This window comes from Bombus pyrosoma, linkage group LG1, assembly GCF_014825855.1.
Source record: "Bombus pyrosoma isolate SC7728 linkage group LG1, ASM1482585v1, whole genome shotgun sequence".
In the NCBI taxonomy this organism is placed as follows: domain Eukaryota; kingdom Metazoa; phylum Arthropoda; class Insecta; order Hymenoptera; family Apidae; genus Bombus; species Bombus pyrosoma.
The window spans coordinates 13,200,435-13,221,682 of NC_057770.1; the positions used below are offsets into that span (position 1 = coordinate 13,200,435).

Here is a 21,248-nt window from a genome sequence, read left to right on the forward strand (position 1 = left end):
GTAAGAAATTATACGACGATAAGAATCTATGATTTGTGATTTGTTGAAACAAGGATTTCGAGACATGAAATACCAATTTTATCTTAGTTGATTTACTTGTTCTCTTATCTTAGCTTAGTATCGATGATTTAAAGGCTTTTTCTAATTTTATATTAATTTTATTTACTCAGAGGCGTAGTTCCTTAATTTTGTTTAATCTCTTTAGTTCACTGAATTCACGTCGATATTTTTGCGAATTGCTATGAACTTTTATTTTCATGACGCAGCATCGTACATCTTATCCTTTGAACAAAAATTCAAGCTCCTGTGAAAAATAAGTGATCTATCGTTACGTTTAATCATCTCACTTTGAAAAGGAAAGAAATAAAAAGAATATCAGTAAATAAGAGAAAGAAATAAACACAGCAGCATCTTTATCCAAGCGCATTAATACACGTCGAAAATTGAATGTTTAAAATCACTTGACACCAAAACTTTAACACAAGCAGTTTTCATTCATTTTAACTTACGTACCAAGAATACTTTACGCTACTTTTCTTTTATAATAAGTGCTACGTACACCGTATAAAAGTTTGATAAACTGCACGTTATCTTCATCTTCGTGTAGTCTAGCGGATTTAACGAAGTTTCGTTCTCCGGAAGTCGAACTAGCATCGCAACCAACGGTTTCTATCGCTTCGTACCAACTGGAAACTCTCGCGACATGATCCATCTCTGTTGTACTTTTGACTTTGCATTACTACTCGTACGTGAGCGGCTTTAAACCGGCGGAAGTCCGATCACGAGAGCGTGGTCATTTTCTTGACGCGTCCGCACATTAATTCACGCGTCCGTGGACGTGTGCGGAAATTTTTGCCTATGGAAGCTGACTTATTTACATATTCGGAGGAACAGAACCGTCGAGGCAGGACGACACGGAATTTACGGAAAAATTCGTGTCGCGAAAACGACCACCTCGATGTTCGGAATTTCTAAGTGCGCCCAGATTCGAAAATTTGAAACTTCTACAGGGAATATTTAAGTCTAGTCGAATTGCGGAATTTTAAAAATCGTGAAAAATGTTTATTTCTAATATTTATATTTTTCCATTCGACGTTTCAGAAGATTTTTTAATGATATAACATTTTTAAAGATCGAGCAGATGTTACGAACTATTCAGTTATCATTAGAATAGATGTTTCCTTTCCGGAAGTGTTTGATGATTTAATTTCGTTGCTTGTCATCTTTAATGATCGATCTATCAAACGAGTTAAATGTAATTGCGTATTTTGCAGGTTAGAGCTTGTATAAAAATAGGCATTTTGTTAGTTTCGCAATTTTGTAACTTGTGTACAGCTTTTATAAAGTGGAGTTTTTATCTCTGAATGTAACAAATGTCATACTTGTTTTACTGAAGTAATCTCCAGTCGAAACAGAAACTTGTTCAGATTCCCATTTAGCGAATTGAAAAACGAGAATACTTTTGTACCTCGTGCAATTTTTCGATCTATCGAGCACAACTCTGTGTACAGCAGCGAACAAACGATGAAAATTTTCTGCTAATAAAAATAACAAGTTATCGCACTTTGTAAATAATTAAATTTAATTTAATAAAACAAGAAGAAGAATCTTTCAATTTACTGTTACGTTCCTCGTATAAATCTATTTTTATTTATTATGATTCAAGTCGAATATGAGGTACGATCGCAAAACTGAGGAAATATATTTCGAAAATAACAGTAGTGCAAAATCTATGATGTCTTGGCACAAAATTTCCAAGCAATTCTTTGACTCTATTCATAATTACGTTCATTCGAAATACTTCAAAGAATCTCTGAGGATACACTCAATAAGCAATTGATAAGTACACAATTTATAGAACTTGTTGTAGTTCAATTTAATTTTACAGTAAATCATATATTTTTCTCACGGGTATCCCAACAGAAATATCATAAAAAATATTTTTATTTATTGGAAAAATTAGGTAGAAAATACCTTTATTTATATTAAAAGAATTATCGAACATCAACTTAATTTAAGAATGAAGCCTTCAAAACTTATTTTAAAGCATGCGTAGCAATAAGTTGATCTGAATAAAACTTTCTAGTGATTCCTCGAAAATTATCATATACTACATATCTTAAATAAAAAATTGCAAACAAATTTTTCCAAAGACAGAAGGAGCATTTTTATATCACCGAAATAAAGAAGCATTGGGATAATTTCATAGTTTATTTCCGAAACCTAATTCAATTCTCTGATTAATCAGCCCTTCTGTTGCAGCTTCTTTTCTGCACAATATGAACGTTTAAAATTTTATTTTCATGTTCAATTTCGTCCACCATTAACAAAATTCACTTCAAATTTCTTTATACAATTGAAATTCTACACGATCAAGCGAAAAACAAAAATTGTGTACAATGTTCCAAATCATAATGTAATTGGCGCATCTCATGATGAAATGTTTTTCCGCTATTAGATAAATGCAGATTCGCTTGTCCATCACCGATATTGCCAGAAGTAACGAAACGACCGCCTCTTTTTTTCTTTCTCGCTGCCGTGAATTGCGGTATCGACAATCTCGAGCGGAAGCGCGAACTTACCCGGTGCCTCGTGCATTTTGGCAACCGTCCACACGCGTACAACCAAAAGCCCGCCACGTAATATGCAAATGAACATAATCTCTAAAAGGTCGAGACCGGACGTATGCTTTTTTGCAACTTGTACTCTTAGGATCTGGTTTAGGCCACCGGAAGTGCTGACCACCGTTCTTACATGACAACTTCCGTAACTCGAAAATTGTTATTTCTTTTTCAAACATTGCAGCTTGTGTTAAAAATCGGCACCCTGATAGCTAAAATTATTGAAGAATTATAGTAATAAATTAGATTTCATATATTTATTATATATATCATATATTTTTTGACGTGGCAAAATTGTAGAATTTCTTTAAACGAAACTTTTAAGAAATCATTATTAATTTCGTTATAATTTTATGTAAAACTCGCATAGAACATTTAAGATATTTTAAAGAATATTTTCTATCGATTTGCAATATTTCAAAAAATTCAGCGTTTTTGGTTACCTGACTTCCTTTATAAGTCCTTAACCAATTAGTAAATTTTTTTCAACCGAGTAGCAATTCCTTTTTTCTCCTTTACTTTAGATTAAAGGATTGGGTAAACAGTGGATTGTTAACTAGTGCATAAATTTTATAGGTACGTATATAATTTCTTATGTAAATCGTAATTCCTGCTAATAAAAAATAAATTTCTTGTCGTACATTTAAAAATTTTTCTTTGAAACATAAATTTTGCAAAATCATTAAACGTTTAAGTCAGCGAATGGCAAAAGAAAAATATTTTAAATAAATTATAACTCGGATCCCTGTCGTGAACTTCTTACTTCGATTACGAAGTTTTCAGTGAAAGTTTTTGAAAATTTACAAGTTTACAAAACTCCACATAGAATTGTTCTCTCGGTGAAACAAATAAAAATTCAGCGAATTAAAAGAATTTCTGTATCAATAGATTGGAATATATAATAAATTTCTTCATTGCACGAAAGTTTGGTTTACTTAGTTTTATATCAAATATTAAAAACACAATTCTGATTCCCATTCAGGTGAAATTTTCTAAGATTTTAACGTTTCACATAAATTTCAAATACGTATGAAACGAAGTTTATGAACGGCGGAAGTTTTCTAGGAAAAATGGTCCTATAAGTTAGATCGACCGTAGCTTCAACAACAGCCACTTGCGACGTAATAAAAAATACATTTTATGATAATCTTCATTCAACTCCTCGATCGTTTTTCTTTCGTTTGACTATTCAGGCAGTTATGCATTTTACTATTGCCGTTTTACATTATCTGACCTAACTCCTAATTTAATAGTTTCAGGATCATTTATTTTGTCAATTTTAATTTCTCCTTTCTTTAGAAGGAAACGATCCAACGATTCTTTTTTAACATATTTTCATTCAATCTTTTCATCGAAACACACGACTGCGCCTATTACACGTGTGAGTGTAACTTTTAACCGGAAACAACCAACGATAATGGGAAATTAAATGAACATCATTGTCGTCGCATTCATTCGATAAACATGTTCATTATCGTGCATCATGTCATTTTAATTCGACTGGTAATTACCGAAAAATTTCATTTCGTACGATTGAATGTGCGAAGTAATTATACCCTAATGATCGTCTAATGCATTGGTAAATTTAAATGACAACTGTTTCACTTCATTGAGGAAATTTACTTGTTAAAATTCATATTCAAGAAACAACTAACGAATGACCGTTCTATCGAAACGATCTATTTCAGTAAATTTAGATCTTATTATGTAGATTATCGCTATTTTTTATTCCATAAAAAATAATTTGATTCCAAAATTCTCCCGAATTATTCTCAATTATGTATATATTATCGTATTAACATAAGTTGCAATTATTTTCAAGATATTTAACGAATATTAAAATATTGATACAATTGAAACATAAATATTAAACATGAATATTAAAATACTAACGTAAATAAATATTAGAAGAAGCTCGCGCACAATTAACTTTTTCTCGTGAAAGAAGAGATGAGAAGAGATCAAATTTGAATAAGTTTGCGATGACTCTCCTTGATGAAGTTGCACTACTATACGTTTTGCTATTTACACTTGCTTTTAGAAGTATGCCAACCTCGTACTATCACGACACAATGATACTCGATTATCGTGTAACTTCCGGCTCGTTTCCAAACATCGAAGGTAATTACTGCCCGAATCTTCCTCTGGCAGTTTTGATTCCAGCAATAACAACGCGTTCACGATGTTGTACGATAAAAGCCACGCAACAGGACGCTTGTAAAATGGCACACGAAACAGTTACTGCCTGTGAAAGTTCCTAAATTTATGGAAATTCGGTTTTCGTTCCAAGCTATTATAATGCTTCGACGCTTTGGCTTAATGGTTAATGGAAGTGTAGTAATATGCAGAAGTTTCTGTACGCCTTTTTATTGTCTTTTCAGCTCTGCTTTGAAAGAGAGAAATTTATAGAGGTTTTGCATTATGTAAAATATAGGAAAGGTAGATGTCTCTTACTTGCGAAGATTAGAATGTGCTTTGATGATCTTTCATCTTTAAAAGTTGAAAATGAAATGATGACAAGAATCTTTACAAATCGCTGTGTATTTTTATTAAAAAAAAAAAAAAAAATTGGAACCTCTTTTATTATGGATATATGAAAGGTTACGTGTAGCATCATCAAGAACATCAGCAAGAGGTAACCTGCATAAAATTTCTAATAGAAATCGATATATTTGAATGTTGTTTCATTACTAAATTAACTTGAATATATCTAGAGAGTCAGAAAGCATGCTACAGTTGTCTTTCATACCCCTTAAATTTTCTACAATTCCCCTAAGTTGAAATCCGAAGGAAAGGAAGAACGTTTTCTCCCCTAGTAAAAGTTAAGACACTTTAGGGCATGTTCGAGTTATCTATTTATTGTTCCTGAGATACAACTGATGAATTTTATCCTACTTTCAATCTTCATCGCAACCCAGAATCAAATCCTTCTCACTTACGGATATCTTTATCTACTTACATCACTATTTTTTACGCAAACCCATATTTCATATATGATTTCTTCCTTAAATAACAATTTCCGAATAATTTCCAATAGCTTTGAAAATAATTTCCATGATAAATGAAAAATATTATATACAGAAGGAATATCAATAATTCAATTTAGTTGTATCGGGTGCACATTTTACAAACGTTTCCTCCTCCATCTTCGTTCACACCTAATTTTCATCAGAATCAAGAGTTAAATGGCGAATTACCTGCATCGAGATCCTTAACAGATACCTTGACAGAGATTAACTTTCTTGTTGGAAAAAAGATGATAAAAATTCCATTCCCATCGTTCGAAGGACCGTTTCCTTTCTCTTTATACCTCGGCTTGTTCCGCTCCTTACACGGTGCTGCACGTGTCATATTGTACATGTGTGTTATACGTGTACAGGTGTAATGGAATGCCGGTGGAAGGGAAGGATCAGGTGTGTTACGTACAAGGTGCGATGAGTTGGAAAGATGGCAAGGGGTAGTTTTTCGAAGAGGTTGAAACGGCCGAGGGCGGGACGTGCAAGTGAGTGGAATAGGCCTAAAAGTCGGACTGCGACGTGGCCAGAGCACTCTCGGCCGTTTCCTCGCGTCGTCATAAGGGTCTGGTCACTTCGCCGCACTCACAGTGCGTTGGATGACCTCGTCGATCCACGCGATTGCTTATCGAGTGATCGCTGAAACAGAAGAAAAGCAGCTAATTAATTTGATAATCAAAAGAAGACGAGTGAAGATGATATTAACGAACATCGGAAGAAACAGATTGATTTTAGTATATTTTTTAGATAAAGAATTCTTGAATATAAAAGATATATTTACAAATAAAGCACGTGTTTTAATTTGCATTCGTTTCTTTTGTCCATTAGGCTATTTTATTGTCACGGCAACAGTACTTCGTTAATTTCGATTCCTCGAATGTACAGAAACTTCATTTTTCCATTTTTTATAGAAAAGATTTCATTATTCCTTGTTCATTATCCATTATTCCTTGATTTATACTTATTTTTGTGTCATACTATTATATTATATTTGTTTCTGTGCCACTTAATAACGTTCTTTATTACATTTATTAATTTATTAATTCGCTTACATGTTTGATTATTGTTTATTAAAGGTAGCCCAATTCGGTTTGTATGACTTAACAGTCCAATCTAAGTAACTTAGTGTATCGATATAATTGCATGAACACCATAATTGCCAAAGCAGAGACGAAATCACTTGAGAGTGCAGATAGTGAAACAATCTAAACAAATTAGTGATGTGCATGTGTATTGCAATAATTTTCTATTCTTATGCAAATATTCTTATAACAATAAAATTATTCAACGGTTTAAATAATATTCATTAGCAAAAAATAATTAAGTAATAAAATTGTTGATACTTCTGTTACCATAAATTAAATCGTATAATGTTTAAAAAAAATATTGAAGTTCGAGTAGCCTCGGATGACAGTGCACGTGAATATGAACGATATGAACATTAAATTCTTCGAACAATGCTCGTCGAAAATGCAAATAATTTCCGACGCCGCGGACAGATGTGTCTCATAAAAGACTGTCGCGAACAATACGTTAGATCCTCGGTTCATGTTTCAAAAGGATCAATTTCTGCGAACAATAGGTCTGCAAGCCGCGAATAATTTTCTTCGCTATGATCCGACTGATGATTCAACCAGCTTACAATGGCCGCTGAGACGAGGATCGTGGCCGAAATTAACTTTCCATCCTTCCAACGTGTTCGACGACGTTGTCGGGCCTTCGTTCACGAGCTGAAAAAATGCTTCAACCCAAATATCGTAGATTGATTCCCTTGATTATATCCTGAGTGAAGAATAAGTAGCTTGTCTGCTACTTCAGCGTGGAAGGTTCATTGAAAAATTGGCGTTTCGAGGTATTAAGTATTAATAGCTGAAAGTTGAATCGTGATAAATTGTTTGATGGCTGTTGTAAGGGGATTTTATAAAAAAACGGGAAATTATCCCTTTGCCTTCGAAAATATTTTCGAGACTAATGTGAAATGTTCGTAATAACAGCGAAAATTTGACAATGATACAAAAAAATCGTCAATTTTGAAGTATCTGCAAAGTATCTATTTGTAAGTAACAGAAGTGCTATAATGCCTTAGCAAACAGGGACAGAACACCATAGAAACAAATATCAAGTACTTCAAACGGATTAAGAAAAAGAAAAAGAATAAGAATAAGATGGAAGTAAAAAAGATATAAGAGAAGAGATTATCCATTCTAAAGGATAAAAAGAAAAAAAGGAAGATTTGGGGCAAAGAGTGGAGAGGAAGAGGGGGGATATCAGGCGAAGGACAAAGCTGGAAAAGAGAATGCAATGTAGAGAAACAAAGATGGCAAAGGATGGATGGTACGCAAAGAGGATAGAAACAGAGGGAGAGGGACAGATTAAAGAAGGGAAATGAAAGTGAAGAAACGTAGCGAAGAAGAGAGAAGAAAGAAGATGGGAAATAGAGGGTGAGAAAACAAGAAAGAATATTAGGACGGATGGAAAAAGAAAATGGCAATAGAACTGCAAAGCTGGTAGCAATTCACTGGTTGCACTGTAAAAAACCTGAATATGATGTTACCATGACCTACATCGATGCGACTGTGAAAAGAACAGAGAATAGAGGCCGGGCCATTGTCAGCGGTTGCGGACCGATCATATCAGACGAGGCAACGAAGCTCGCGCAGTAGTTATGACCTGATAATGGTCAGACAACGCTGTGAGTTGCGTGATAGGCCTCGTTAGAGCGCACGTAAGAATTTTTAAGTTATTTACTCGTCTCTGTTTGCGCAGCTGTGAGTCCATTTTCATGAACCCATCAATGCACTTAATGATTGTTCATGATGTATGGGGCGATACATTAGAAATAAATCATATTAACATTTTACGTTATGCTATATGTATTTCGATGGCCACATTCTTCGAATGGAAAATTTAAAAAAAAAAGGTAAGAACGACGTAAGTAATATGTAACGTATATAATAATATATGATACCTATTCGGATGAATTTGAATAAATTATAGAAACGAAGTTTCTTTCAAATTAAAACTTCCTATTATTCTTCAATGTTTATTATATTATTATGTATTATTCGTCACAAAAGGTTAATAAACATCGAACAATTCATATAAAGCATATAAAATATATAATAAATATAATAATAATGTGCAATTGTAGTATTAACTGGTCCACAGAAAGTAATTGAATATAAAACATTCCAAACATGAAAATACGAACAACGAATAAATTATAATATATACTACATAGTTAATAAAATTCTATTTTATATTACAATTCATTGCTTTTTCTCTTATATATGTTCAGATATATTAAACTAAAAAAAAAAAAAAAGAAACAAGAATAATATATATATGTGTAAGAGCACTCGTATAAAAACCAATTATTTGATACGTGGAAAGTGTTTCGAGCAGCCGCAACTGTTGCCCTACATAAAGGCATTTAATCTATTTGAATAGCTTGCTGATGAAAATCGATACCATGTATTTATCAATTGCGTAATCGAGACGTACGCCAGCCATGCTCGCAGCGCTTAAGCATTTTGATGATTTAGAAGAAATCGTTGGAAACGCGTAATATGAGGTCGAGCGTAGATAGCTAGTAGTCACGACTGTTTACGATCGGAACACGCATATGCCTTGATAGCATTTAATCGACAAGCACGATTATAATCGCGTTAATTCTTACGACATCCCTTATTAAATCAGGCATCTTTGTCATCAAGAACAACATTAAAATTCTACTTTACTTTAGTCATTATTTTATTTTAACGATGATTGGTATACACATTATAAACTTTTCAACTGCAATAAAATCTTCCTGGCTTATTTCGACCCAATTGTGTTCCTGTTTTGTTAATTTTGAGATAAAAGAAGTTTTAACGCAAGACACGAGATTAAGAAATTTTTAACGGATGAACGGAACGATAAGACGGGCAAAAAATTTGTAATTTTTTAAAAAAATGATCCAGAAGCTACAACGAGGTTAAACTTTAAAAGAGTTGAAGGTACAGGGCGGTCGATGTTTTTTCCCCTTTCACTATTGAAACTTTTCACTAAATGGAATTTTACATATAATTAATTTTCGAATGTTATTAAAATTGTTTAACAGAGTAGATAGAATAGCGATCGAAGACATAGTGAGATGAAAATTCCGACATTCAATTCATTGCCTGGAAATCGAGTATGACCTATTAATGGTTAATAATCGATCTGCTTGAGCAGAAATTCCATTAACGTCGATGCGCGGAAGCAATTTTAGCGAGGCATTGAAACGGTCGTTCTGTTAATTTAAATTTTTTCGTTGCGGGGAAATATAAACTCAGGTGAAACGTGTCGCAACGATATTACGATTCTGATAAGATTCCGATTTATCAAAATTTTTTCAAAATCTCGATAATGTTGAATGATAAATACGTATCAATGAAGAATTTATGAAACAGATTAATATCACTTAGTGTTAGCCACTGAATATTTAATATCACGATAATATGACACAAACGGAAAGAATTTAATGAATCAAGGGGAAGATAGAAGGTTATTAGTAATCATCGTTCGAATGACACCATGCTCGAATTACCGACAATGTCGAGAACGGTATTATAGATATTAGACGCGATTAAATCGCGATTACGAGTGATTCCCTTCAATTTGTAGCAGCGTCTATTAAATATCGATTTCCGCGCAGCAGAATTTCCATTTGCCGCGGAATATGAAGGTGGTTGGTGGTGGTGCTTTATCGTGGCGCAGCTATCGATTGCTTCTGCCACTAGCTACTTTTTTCTTTATTCTCTTCGCTATTTTTTACCTTTCTTCCGTATATATTTTTTTCTACAATATCGTACGATGAAAACGTTGCTGGACATGGAACAAGGTACCGGCAAGAGTAATTAAAGCGGCGGTTTCGATCTACCCACAGGCGGAACGAATCATTCTCGTGACCAAGAGATCGATCACGAAACCGGTGCTCCCCGCTTTTGTCCCATCGAATTAGTTATGTGTCAACATTATTATATCGACAAGCCGACTGTCGTGTTACCCAGTTATTGATTTCAAGTAATGCACACCGAACACTGTTTACGATAGTTCTCGAAAGAAACTCAATTCTAAGAACATTGTACCGTGAAATCGCTAATAAGAGTATTTCTCATTTTCCGATAGCCTGTGAATGGACTTTCAGATTGCCTCGATAAGAATCGATTGCGTAATTGTGACAATTTAGGGGTAAAATTCTACTAGAGATACATTATTCGTTTTATGACAAAGATCTTATCTAAAAGGTTACTGGAATAGTTTGGAAATTGGATGGGTTACTACTGCTGATGATAAGAGATAATGCCGATGAGAATATGGTAGAAAATATAGAGTATTAAGTACATAATGCACAGATAAAGCGCGAAATCGTGTATAATAGAATAAAATCATACGGTGATGATTAATAATATCCAGAAGGGGTAAGGTGATCGATATGATTAGTTTAGTATCTACCATGACTGTGAATAGTTGATTTAATAGTTGGAAATAAACGTTGGATTACGTCAAATAAATTTCATAATTACTTGCATGATCTATAAGATATCATTTTAATATTCTGAATGTTCTTTCACATTTATGGACTTTATTTCCCCGATACAACGCTACAGAGATTCGTTTCTTTTTATCCGCACGCAATCTTTATCTTATCTTTACAACTGCAAGGAACGTAACGAGGTGACCCGAAAATAAAACATCCTTCAACATCGTCAAACTCTCCTTGATATCCTAATATGTCTTTTTCTTCTCCAGATACACACACATACTCTTCTATCTCTTATAAAATTCTAATTTATTACCTAACACAATTAGGGCATTCTAAAAAGTAATAAAAAGAACCTCAGAAAAACACTCTATCAGTCAATCACTCAATCACTCAATCTATATGGAAGAAAATATTAACAAAATATAAATGAACAGACATCCTTGACCTTGTAAAAATCGAAACCCTGGAATCGTCTTGATCTCGTCCATAGGAGGCCTTATTAAATGCGTGTTCCGCTACGGATGCGATATCTCGCGTTCGACGAAATCTGGTCCGAGAAGCAGCTTTAAAATTTGCCATCACGCTGCTCATAATCATAACTTCAATTCCGTCGAGGATACAAGTCACGACGCGAAAAGGGGGTCGAGTATTTGTCCTCTTGCTCTATCCCTCATCTCGTTCTCCGCCACACCCACACCCTGTTAACTGTCTATAACGTTCGCTGACATTCTGAAAAGGTCAGAGCCGCGTTTAACGACAACGTTTGTATACGAGGATCCATCTAGAGGATTAAAACCCGTTGAATCGGTGAGACAGGCTCTTTTGAAGGATCGAATGCTTTCACTTCGACAAATATTGGTGACCGGATAATTGGAAATTGAGATACCAAGACTTGATTCCAAGTATTCTTGTACGTCGAGCACAATGCTTGCGGAGGTTTGTTAAAATACAGTGGTCTAGGTTGCAGCAAGATACAAGAAGTATATGATATCTAATGGTGACAGTGGAATTGTAAAGGTTTGATAAAAAATAAAATAAAAGGTATATTAAAATTAACTAAAAATTCTGGTTATTTCGCTGCCTAGCACTGATAGTGGCACCGCAACTGTAAGAACGCAAATTTTAGAGGAGAGGCTTTCTAAAATTTACATTTTTTAAAAAGTAAATACAGCCCTTGTTAACACAACTGCCCTGTGAAACGGCAGATGTGATATGCCACATAGACACATTAAAACCAAGTTTATTATGCGAGCACCAGGCAAAAAGTTCTGATAAAAATGCATCAACCAAAAAGTGAACACTAACATCGATGCTTAAATAATAAAATACCAGGACTCAATAAATAAAAGGACCCAAGCCTTTTCTTCATATAGAGTGTTTATTAGCCAATAATAAAGTGACAAACAACATAAATAATAAAGTGACAAAAAAATCTTGCTGCACACTCTGTAATTTACATAATGTTGTTAGGATCAGAAGTGTAGAAATAAGAAATTCGGCTGTATTATGCATAAAATGTTATAGTGTTTCCAAAACCAGAATTCTCACTGTATCTAAACACTCTTCAATTCAGGAATATACATAATATCGTTAAAAATCTTTCTTTCAATGTCCCGAGAAAAATCATCCAACTTCCACATCCATACCACGAACGATCGCTGATAATCTCTAAGCGGTAGGGAGTTAGGTGAACACATACTTGGAAACCGCGAAGGGTGATTGTCCTTGCCCTTGATCTAACTCGCACGCACCACGATCGACAGCATGAAAGCTCGCGTGACGGGCTGATTTTAAGAAAATGATCGACTCGGTGCGCCCCTGAACACCGTTTCACTCCGCGGAGAAATTTCAGGCATTTCCCTAGTCGAGTGTAGCTGATGAAGAAGCGCGTGCACTCACGCACGTATCTCAGATTAGCGTGATCGTAATAAATTTACCAAGCTAAAAGCTTTACGCTGAACTCGACCAGTAGCAACCGGCTAGCGGGATACTTGGTCTCGCGTTATTAATTTCGCCTGGTACCCGTATTTCCTGGGATTTAACTGTGCTTTCGAATATTTGGTGAATTACCTCCCTAGAAACTGCTACGTTCAGATTATGCTGTGTTCGGCTACCTCGGAAATACATGGACGGCTGGATAGACTAATGAGAACCGTGTGCAAGTACGTTTCATTTGGTTCGCGTTTGGTTGGTTTGAATTTATATGTTGTAATATGGATAGTGAATTATAGGCGATTTGACGAGTGGATTATTAATTTATTTTTCAAGATAATTTTACTTGTGGACTATCGAATGATGTTTCAGAATAGAGACGTGTTTAGCTTGGAACTATTAAATAATGAAGATTAACGAAGAATGAAATTTCCACGGTTTAATTATCGATCGTTATTTCACTGATAATCATTAATGATGAAATTCGAAGCATGGAGTATTAATTCGTAACGTATTGTTCGCGATAACGATATCGTAATACCGAGCTAAAAAAGAAATAGTCTTTTTATTAATGGCAATTATCTGGCAACCTGTACGTTGGCAGAATTCAAGCTGGTTTGCAATCTGACATGAAAAGATACATTAAATCAAATTGTTCTCTAATTACGTTTCATTGTAACGAGCAAAGAAAAATATCATTCTACCGTCAATATTCTTTCATTAACTGAAATTGCCTTGCTAGTATGTAAAAAACATTCTATCATCGTTTCACGGAATCAATTTGGCAAATAAACATTCGTTTCATTCCAACCTCTCGCAACGAAAACATAATTAACGCACGCATTCAAGAGTACATATTAACTGTAACGAATCAGAACCAAATATGTAATTTCCACTGGAATCAAATATATACATGTTCGAAATATATGTATATATTGAAATTAAAACCAATCAAAACATTATAAGCTTATAGTACGTGAGTGATCATAATCATTCGGCTAAGAGGATTAATGTGCACGTAATATAATTGAATTAATCACATACCTCGCTGATCCGCGAGGTTAATCTTCCATAATCCGAATTTTGTCTGATTTTGGGGAAAGAGAAACTATAATTGATTATAGATTCTTATGTTCTTGTATTATAAACTATAAAATAATGTTAAAATTACTTTCAAATTTTTTTTTCAATTTTTACAAATAGATTTCTTGCGATTACTGAAAAGATAAAATACGAGGATAAAAAGGTGAGATAACAAATAGCGGATGTTTATGCAAATTCATATTTTTATTAATGTAAATAAACAAGTGGAATCTGAGTAAAAGCTTGTTTCAGCCATTAAATATTAAAACCAATGCTTTATTTTGAATATGTTATTTGCAATATATTAATACTTTTGCACATTACGTACATGTAAATTTTCCATAAATGCATAAACACCCACAATTTAGTAATGAACAAAGGCAGTATTATTTTAAAAATGTGGACGTAATTTTTTTAATACCAAATAAGATAATATGATACAATAGAAGTTTTAATGGAAATCTAGACAAGGTGCGATTTCAAGCATTCCACCGGACGACAGATTTCCTCTTTTTTAAACACTTTTCGCCTATAAATAACCTGTCTTTTGCTTTTACTGTTCGACTTGGATGCGGACGGTACTCTACGAAATAAGCTCTCTCCTTCTCACCCCGCGTCTTTCCTACGGCTATGTTCAATATTTAATCGCGATCGGTGAAAGTGTAGACTGCCAATTTCGTCGAGCGTTTCCAACTAAAAATAAACTCCGACTGTCCCGTTTTAATTCCACCTTTCCGTATTTCGATCCGATCCTCCGTCTTACTCTGCAGGGAAAACGAAGAATTATAAGGTTGATTGGAAAGTTCCGTCACTATATTTTACCTGTTACGTTTACGAGCAGCTTTCTGGATTTCTACGAAACGCACGAACCTTAATTCTACAGGATGTTTCATATAATTGGATTAAATTCTTGTTTCAAGGCAATAGAAGACGGAAAGGAATTTTATTAAGCAAAATAGGATATTTTCAGATAATGTATGTTACGCGTCTGTTGAGAAAATGTAAATATTTGAGACATTCGAAGAATCTTTCTCTTCTTCCTCTTTTTTACGCACCTTCTGAGATAAATATTTTGCATTGAAACACATGAATCTTACCTTTACCTTCTCTCCATACAAACATGATTTTCCCGCTGAAGATTATGCGAAGGTCGACATGTTGCGCATCGTTGAATTTGTTTTTTATGAGCTATAAGATTGTTATGATGAAAATAGGTTTGTCCTATTTAAAAGTATTTCGGTGGCATTGAAATCTCGAAAAAAGTGACCCTGAGAAAAATTTGTTATCTATCACCGCATTTACCCCTTCGGACCGAATATTTTCTTCCTGTGATATTTTTGCCTATCATAAAAAATAACCGAGATACTTCGGATGGTCAGGTTAAGTGAAATACCCTGCATATTCTTATTATTTGTAAAAAAAATTCTTCTACTTGGTAATACTATATACTTTTTAATATTTCAATAATAAGTGTGAAGAATTCTCTAATGAGGAAGTAAGTAAGTTAAAAGACAGTGTCAATGAATAAAAATCTTATTGAAGAAAAGACCGATTTCTTTTTTCAAATACATAAACGAATACAACTTCCAAATATCCTACAATACATAAAATGTCCCACTTAAATTGGACATCTAAACTATTCCTACCGCTATTCAAAATGCAAGCGGACAATTAAGAGAAATACGATAACGATTAAAAAGTTCATTCAGTGTTGTCTCAAAGACGCTAAAAGACGTATTAATACGTAAAAAAGTAACCCCTGAAAGAAAATAACTTTCTACTTACGAGTATATATACTCTACTCCACTGCAAGGCACCATGTACAGTAAAACTTACTATCCTGCATGCTGATATCTTTAGATGTTTTATTCAACCTAAGCAGTTCGCTTTTGCAAAGTCTCCAACAATATATTATAGCGTCATTGTATAAGTTAGGATAAGCGTCACATTATAAATAAATTAAGGAAACAGAGTTATCGGTGGAACTGACTGCCGATAGTTTTCTGTTTATTTTTAAGGTCAGCAGACGATGAGGGGCTGGTGGCCACGTACAGTCCTTGTGGGGTGTACGTGGGCTTAGGCCAAAAGGGATGTGTGTGTGTGCTTGTAGCGAGTACCTGTGTGAAGGACAAGAGAGTGTTCGCCTGCGAGTGTAAGCGAATGGAATAAATTAATAGTTCAACTTCCCGTGATAGTCGTCCGCTCTCTTATTCCTACAATATTAACTTTTGTCCAGCTCGTACAATTAATTTTATATTTTTCTCCGGCAACCAGAAATTTCTCATAAATATAAGATAAGGTTGACCTACCGCTGATAAAATTGTTCAGCAGTACGCAGGCTTTCTTCTCGCGCTTCAACGACGTGTTTCGAGTTGGGTACCGGCGTCCGAATCGAAATAGAACAAGTGCGGCTTATCGGTTGCCGCGACCCAAAATCTGCAAGACAAAGACCGGGTCCCTGGATGTTTTCGAATGGGGGAAGTTTAAAATACAAGAGGCAATAACTGTGGTATATATATATATATATAGAAATCGTGAAGATACAAGCGAACAGCTGAAGGGATCAGATGTTGCCTTGGGGTTGATACTTTTAAAATGAGAAGGTTAAAGAGAACTTTTGGAGTGGAACAGGAGAAGGAAATGGAAATGCAGGGTAAGATTAAGGTTTTCGGGAATACGTGATATTATGCTGGAGATTCACAATTTCAGCTGCTCCACGTTAGAGATATTTTATAATGTTTATCCACTGATTCTTCGATCAAGAACTATTAATTGCAATGCATGCACTTTTATCGATGACTTCTAGGATTATTTATTTTATTTTCAATGGATTTTTAACAATAGTAGTTCAGTTTTTACTAATGTATCCATATTGTGTATTTCAATATTTCTCTTTCATTAAGAAATAATTTTATTCAATTTCAATTATCCAAGTCCTGTCTGTTTTTAAATAAAATCACTTATAATTTTTACATTCATAAACTGCAATCCACTCTTCGAACTCTAGCATGTTCCATTTTTTATTCTGATTTAAGTACACAGATCCAACGTGCCGTTATATGCCCGTGGACATGCAAATGAACACGTTGACTCGAAGGAAAACAACGTTCTCTCTCCAGCGACTTAACTTGGAACAATATAATGGAAATATATTGGGAATGTGTTCAATAACTCTGGCATAATTATTATAGGTATAATGGGTTGGCGGGTATTAAATCGTCATCGATAAGGGCGCAAATGGTTTCCCCCGTTTCCTGAAAACAATAAGGGTGCAATTCGCGGGACAAAAGACTCGCGAAATCTCGCGGACAAAAGACGGAACAATAGGTGTCTCCCTTTTCCGTCATATCAGCTCGGGCAGCGCGCGTACACGCTCCTATCAGCGCGGCCACGCGAGCCTGCAAGCGAGCGATTTTTATTCCACGTTGGAAGAATTGGCGATAACGGCCGCCTCGAACCTCGGTTTCGATCGATGCGCCCTGTTCTGCTTAACGGATGTTCCGATTGTAAATCGATTCGGATTGTCTACGTAGAATGGCTTAGTTAAAAAAGTTAATTTTTTAAGAAGAACAGAAATAACATTGCAGATATAATCCGGAGGTGGGATACAATTGTAAGTAATATTTTTGATAGGTAAAGGATTCGTTTTACTCGGTAGAAATTATAACCAGTGCTTTACTTTCGATATTTTATATACTTCAAATTTTTTACTTCACTATACACGTTCTGTATGTATTTTGCATTTTCGAATTTACCATAAATTGCATAGAAATCTGAAGTTTAGATATAACAGATAGATAATGATTGGTGAAGTTTGGACTGTAAATACAGAAATAGATTTAAGTAATTTGATGTTTGATCAAATTGAAGTTCCATGATTGTTTGAGGAGATTGAAAATGATGTAAAGTTGTAGGTTCAATCTGGAAACGGACTATAGTTATGATAAAAGTGTAGTTAGAAGGGAATAAATAATAGATATTGATTAGCAAAGTTCGGATTATGCAGGAGTTAGCATAAGTAGTTCATTGAAGTTGCTTCAGAAATTGTATTAGGAGACTCTAAGTATTAGATATATGTGTAGTACAGTAAGTTATAGATAATATAGTTATGGTTATAGCAGGTAAGAATAAAAATGACCGAGTTTACGCATAAGGTACATATGCGTTGTTCTGAATAAAATGTAATGTTACCAAATTAAGATGTCTAAATGTTTTTACAAATTTTTATAATGTATATAGTAACTTGAATACGTAAGGAAACTACGTACAATGGACAGTAATGTATTTCAAAGTATAGCAAAAATGTAATACTCGTAAAAGTGAACGTAGACTGAACATGAATGGAACTGAAAATTGGTCTAAGTTTAAAGATTGAAATATTTGAATAAATTTAGGTGTATAGTAGGAGATAATTCTACAGTGAAAAAAGACAATATAACTGCAAAAATATGATAGCAATAAAATATGTAAAAGTATGTGAAAATTACATGCAGATTCCCGTGATTTCAATAAAGTTGATAACGGTTCAAAATTTTTCGTGCAATACCTGATCATTTGTAACAGCAATAATATTTCAGAAAAGAAGTAAAAAATATAAAGAAGAATCCTGAACACTTTATATACATACCATTGTTAAAATAGATGCTGTTGAAATTGATAAAAAATGATAAACGTATCAAAATCTTAGTAAACAATATAATTCTTGATATTCTGCTGCGTATCTACCTGCTGAATATTTCATTACCAAACTTTCATTTCTCGAAAGAATCGACTAAATATCCAAAGAAACGTAAAAATATTATTAAACAGGCTAATGAATGATTACAGGTATAATATACAATAATAAATATATATTTCTAAAATACTTACTGAGCTTTAATACAGGTATCGTAACATTAACACCAGAATTCCTGACTTGTAAATCTATACTCAAACACTGATACATAATTATAGAATGATATGATTGAAATAAACCTATGTACCTATTTCAGTATAAGTCAATAGGAATTTTGCCAAAGACCTGTGTGATCTTTCTCTTTTTATTAAATGAAATTTGGTAATTCTAGTGTTAAAGCAGATCATTTTGGATTCAACAGATCGTGACACGAATATCTCTGTACAATTCCTTTATTACATTCAATGATACACCACAGTTACATACATTCGTTCAAGCATAATGTACGCCGTTCATCGATACGAGTCTAGCTCGCCGAAAGACTCCAAAAAATTCTTTCTGCTTCTCCTGCTCTCACCCTTCTCAAAAAACGAGATTCCGCTTCAGCGCGGTTATCAGGAATTTGCATTTCTAACTTCCGCGAGAACTTTTACCGTGGAGCCCGGATCTTCTCAGTGCTCCATGCGTTCCAGCTGCAGCCGTGCATCGCGAGACTATAACTTCCGGCAATTCGCGCGCGCCATCACGTCGTCCATACGACGATCTCGTGTCTCGATTTCCGTGCACAAGCGCGTCGATGAAAATCGCAAACGACGATCTTTCATCCTCGATTGCGTCGCAGCCGCGTCTGTAGCGTCGAATCTTTGCTCGAAAGACCGATCTGCCTAAAGAAAAGTACGCAAGTTGCAGATCTCTTTCTCTCTCTTCCTCGATTTCCGTTCTCCGGATTTGAATCGGATTTAATTTGATTTCTTGGTGTTTGCACGTGCAACGATGCAAAGCACACAGCGAAAAATACAAGCGCAATCGTTAAAATGGATTTTATCTTTGTAACAAGAAGTGCAAATCGCAATCAAGATCGTTCTTGATTAAATTTTTATTTCCGAATATTTTTTTTTTGTTTTTTTTTTTTGTCTTTTTCTTTAGTACAAAAATGGAAATGTGTGATTCTTTCGTAATATAGCTTCGGTTGTTAAACGATTACAATGTTCAAAAAGCTTTCGTATGTGTCTGTGTGTATATATATATATGTATGTATGTATACACTGTAAATGCTCGAAAAAGTGAAATTCAGCATCAAAATAGGTCGCGCTTAGAGAGTATAGGAGTTGTTAGTGTTAACATCTACTTTTTGGCCCCGCATTAATGAACGAACTCGACGTTTCCTGCGAAACTGTTGTGTATGTGTGTGCTACGGAAAATGTTCGAAACTTGTTACGTTCGACTATGACCTTCGCTTCACATTCTTCCTTTTTTCGGGGTCGGATATCAAAGATTCTAGAAAATCGTTATGTCTATAACTCTTTACGCTGAACCATTTAATATTTAGGAATAATATATATTGTTTACTGAAATGTATATTACTTTACTATTACTTTTATTTGCTGAGAATACCTTGATTAGTGTTCTAAGATACAGAATTCCTCGTAACAAAAATGTAAGTCAAAGTTTTAAAAGGAAAAAGGTATTTCAACTGTAAACCACAGATATTTAACAATGATAAACGGCTACATATATTGCCAAGATATTGTAAGTAGTCGAAAGAAACATCCACAAATACCTAAGTGTTGCAGAAATTGTATTCTTAATCTTGGGGCATCGTCTAATTCACGTAATTTAAATATAGAGTAATGTACCAGTACTTCTAATTTTAGCACGGTATGTCAAACAAACGCCACTTTTGTCGCCTACTGCTCGTCGGCGAGCTCGAGCCTAGGCCGTTTTTTGCTAAGACAGTGATCTTGTAGTGTCTAAAATTCTAGCATGCGCACACAGGTGTGACCGTGTTTACGCCGATCGCGAGTTGTTTCGTCAAACGTGAAAGCGGAAAAGGCGCTCTGAATTATCTCTGTCCGACGTTCGACATTGTTCAGCCACTTTCGCATCACCAGCGTGCCCCTGTAAAAGTATATTTACCAAAATTTTTCCACCGCGCGTTCACCAACTGACTGCAACTTTTGTTACGATTTCTATAGTCAAATATTGCTGGCCTCTAACTCACACTCGTACGCTTCACGTAGCACGAGTTGTATTTGTTTCGCTTGTCAACTGTTCATTAGCTCTAAGCTTTACTTCTCACGTATTCACGTTTCTTTAAATCTCGCTAACATGTTTGTATACTTTTACTTGAAATCTTCCGATTGTAATATAACTCTCTTCGCATCCATACTTTTTTGTTAGTTCACTGTAGTCGC

The 21,248-nt window shown here is 34.5% G+C and overlaps 1 protein-coding gene across 2 annotated transcripts in view; it reads right to left on the reverse strand.

Moving 5' to 3' along the window:
- Positions 1 to 5,850: 5,850 nt before the first annotated feature.
- Positions 5,851 to 21,248, reverse strand: part of LOC122574037 — a 64,327-nt gene continuing 48,929 nt past the window's right edge. The window contains exon 3 of one of the 2 annotated variants that reach the window (XM_043741153.1): positions 5,851 to 6,274. In XM_043741153.1, the coding sequence (XP_043597088.1) occupies positions 6,193 to 6,274 (82 nt within the window). In that variant the 3' untranslated portion in view covers positions 5,851 to 6,192. Of the gene's footprint in view, positions 6,275 to 19,287; positions 19,719 to 21,248 lie in introns of those variants that run through there. The other variant, XR_006318895.1, reaches the window with a different exon arrangement.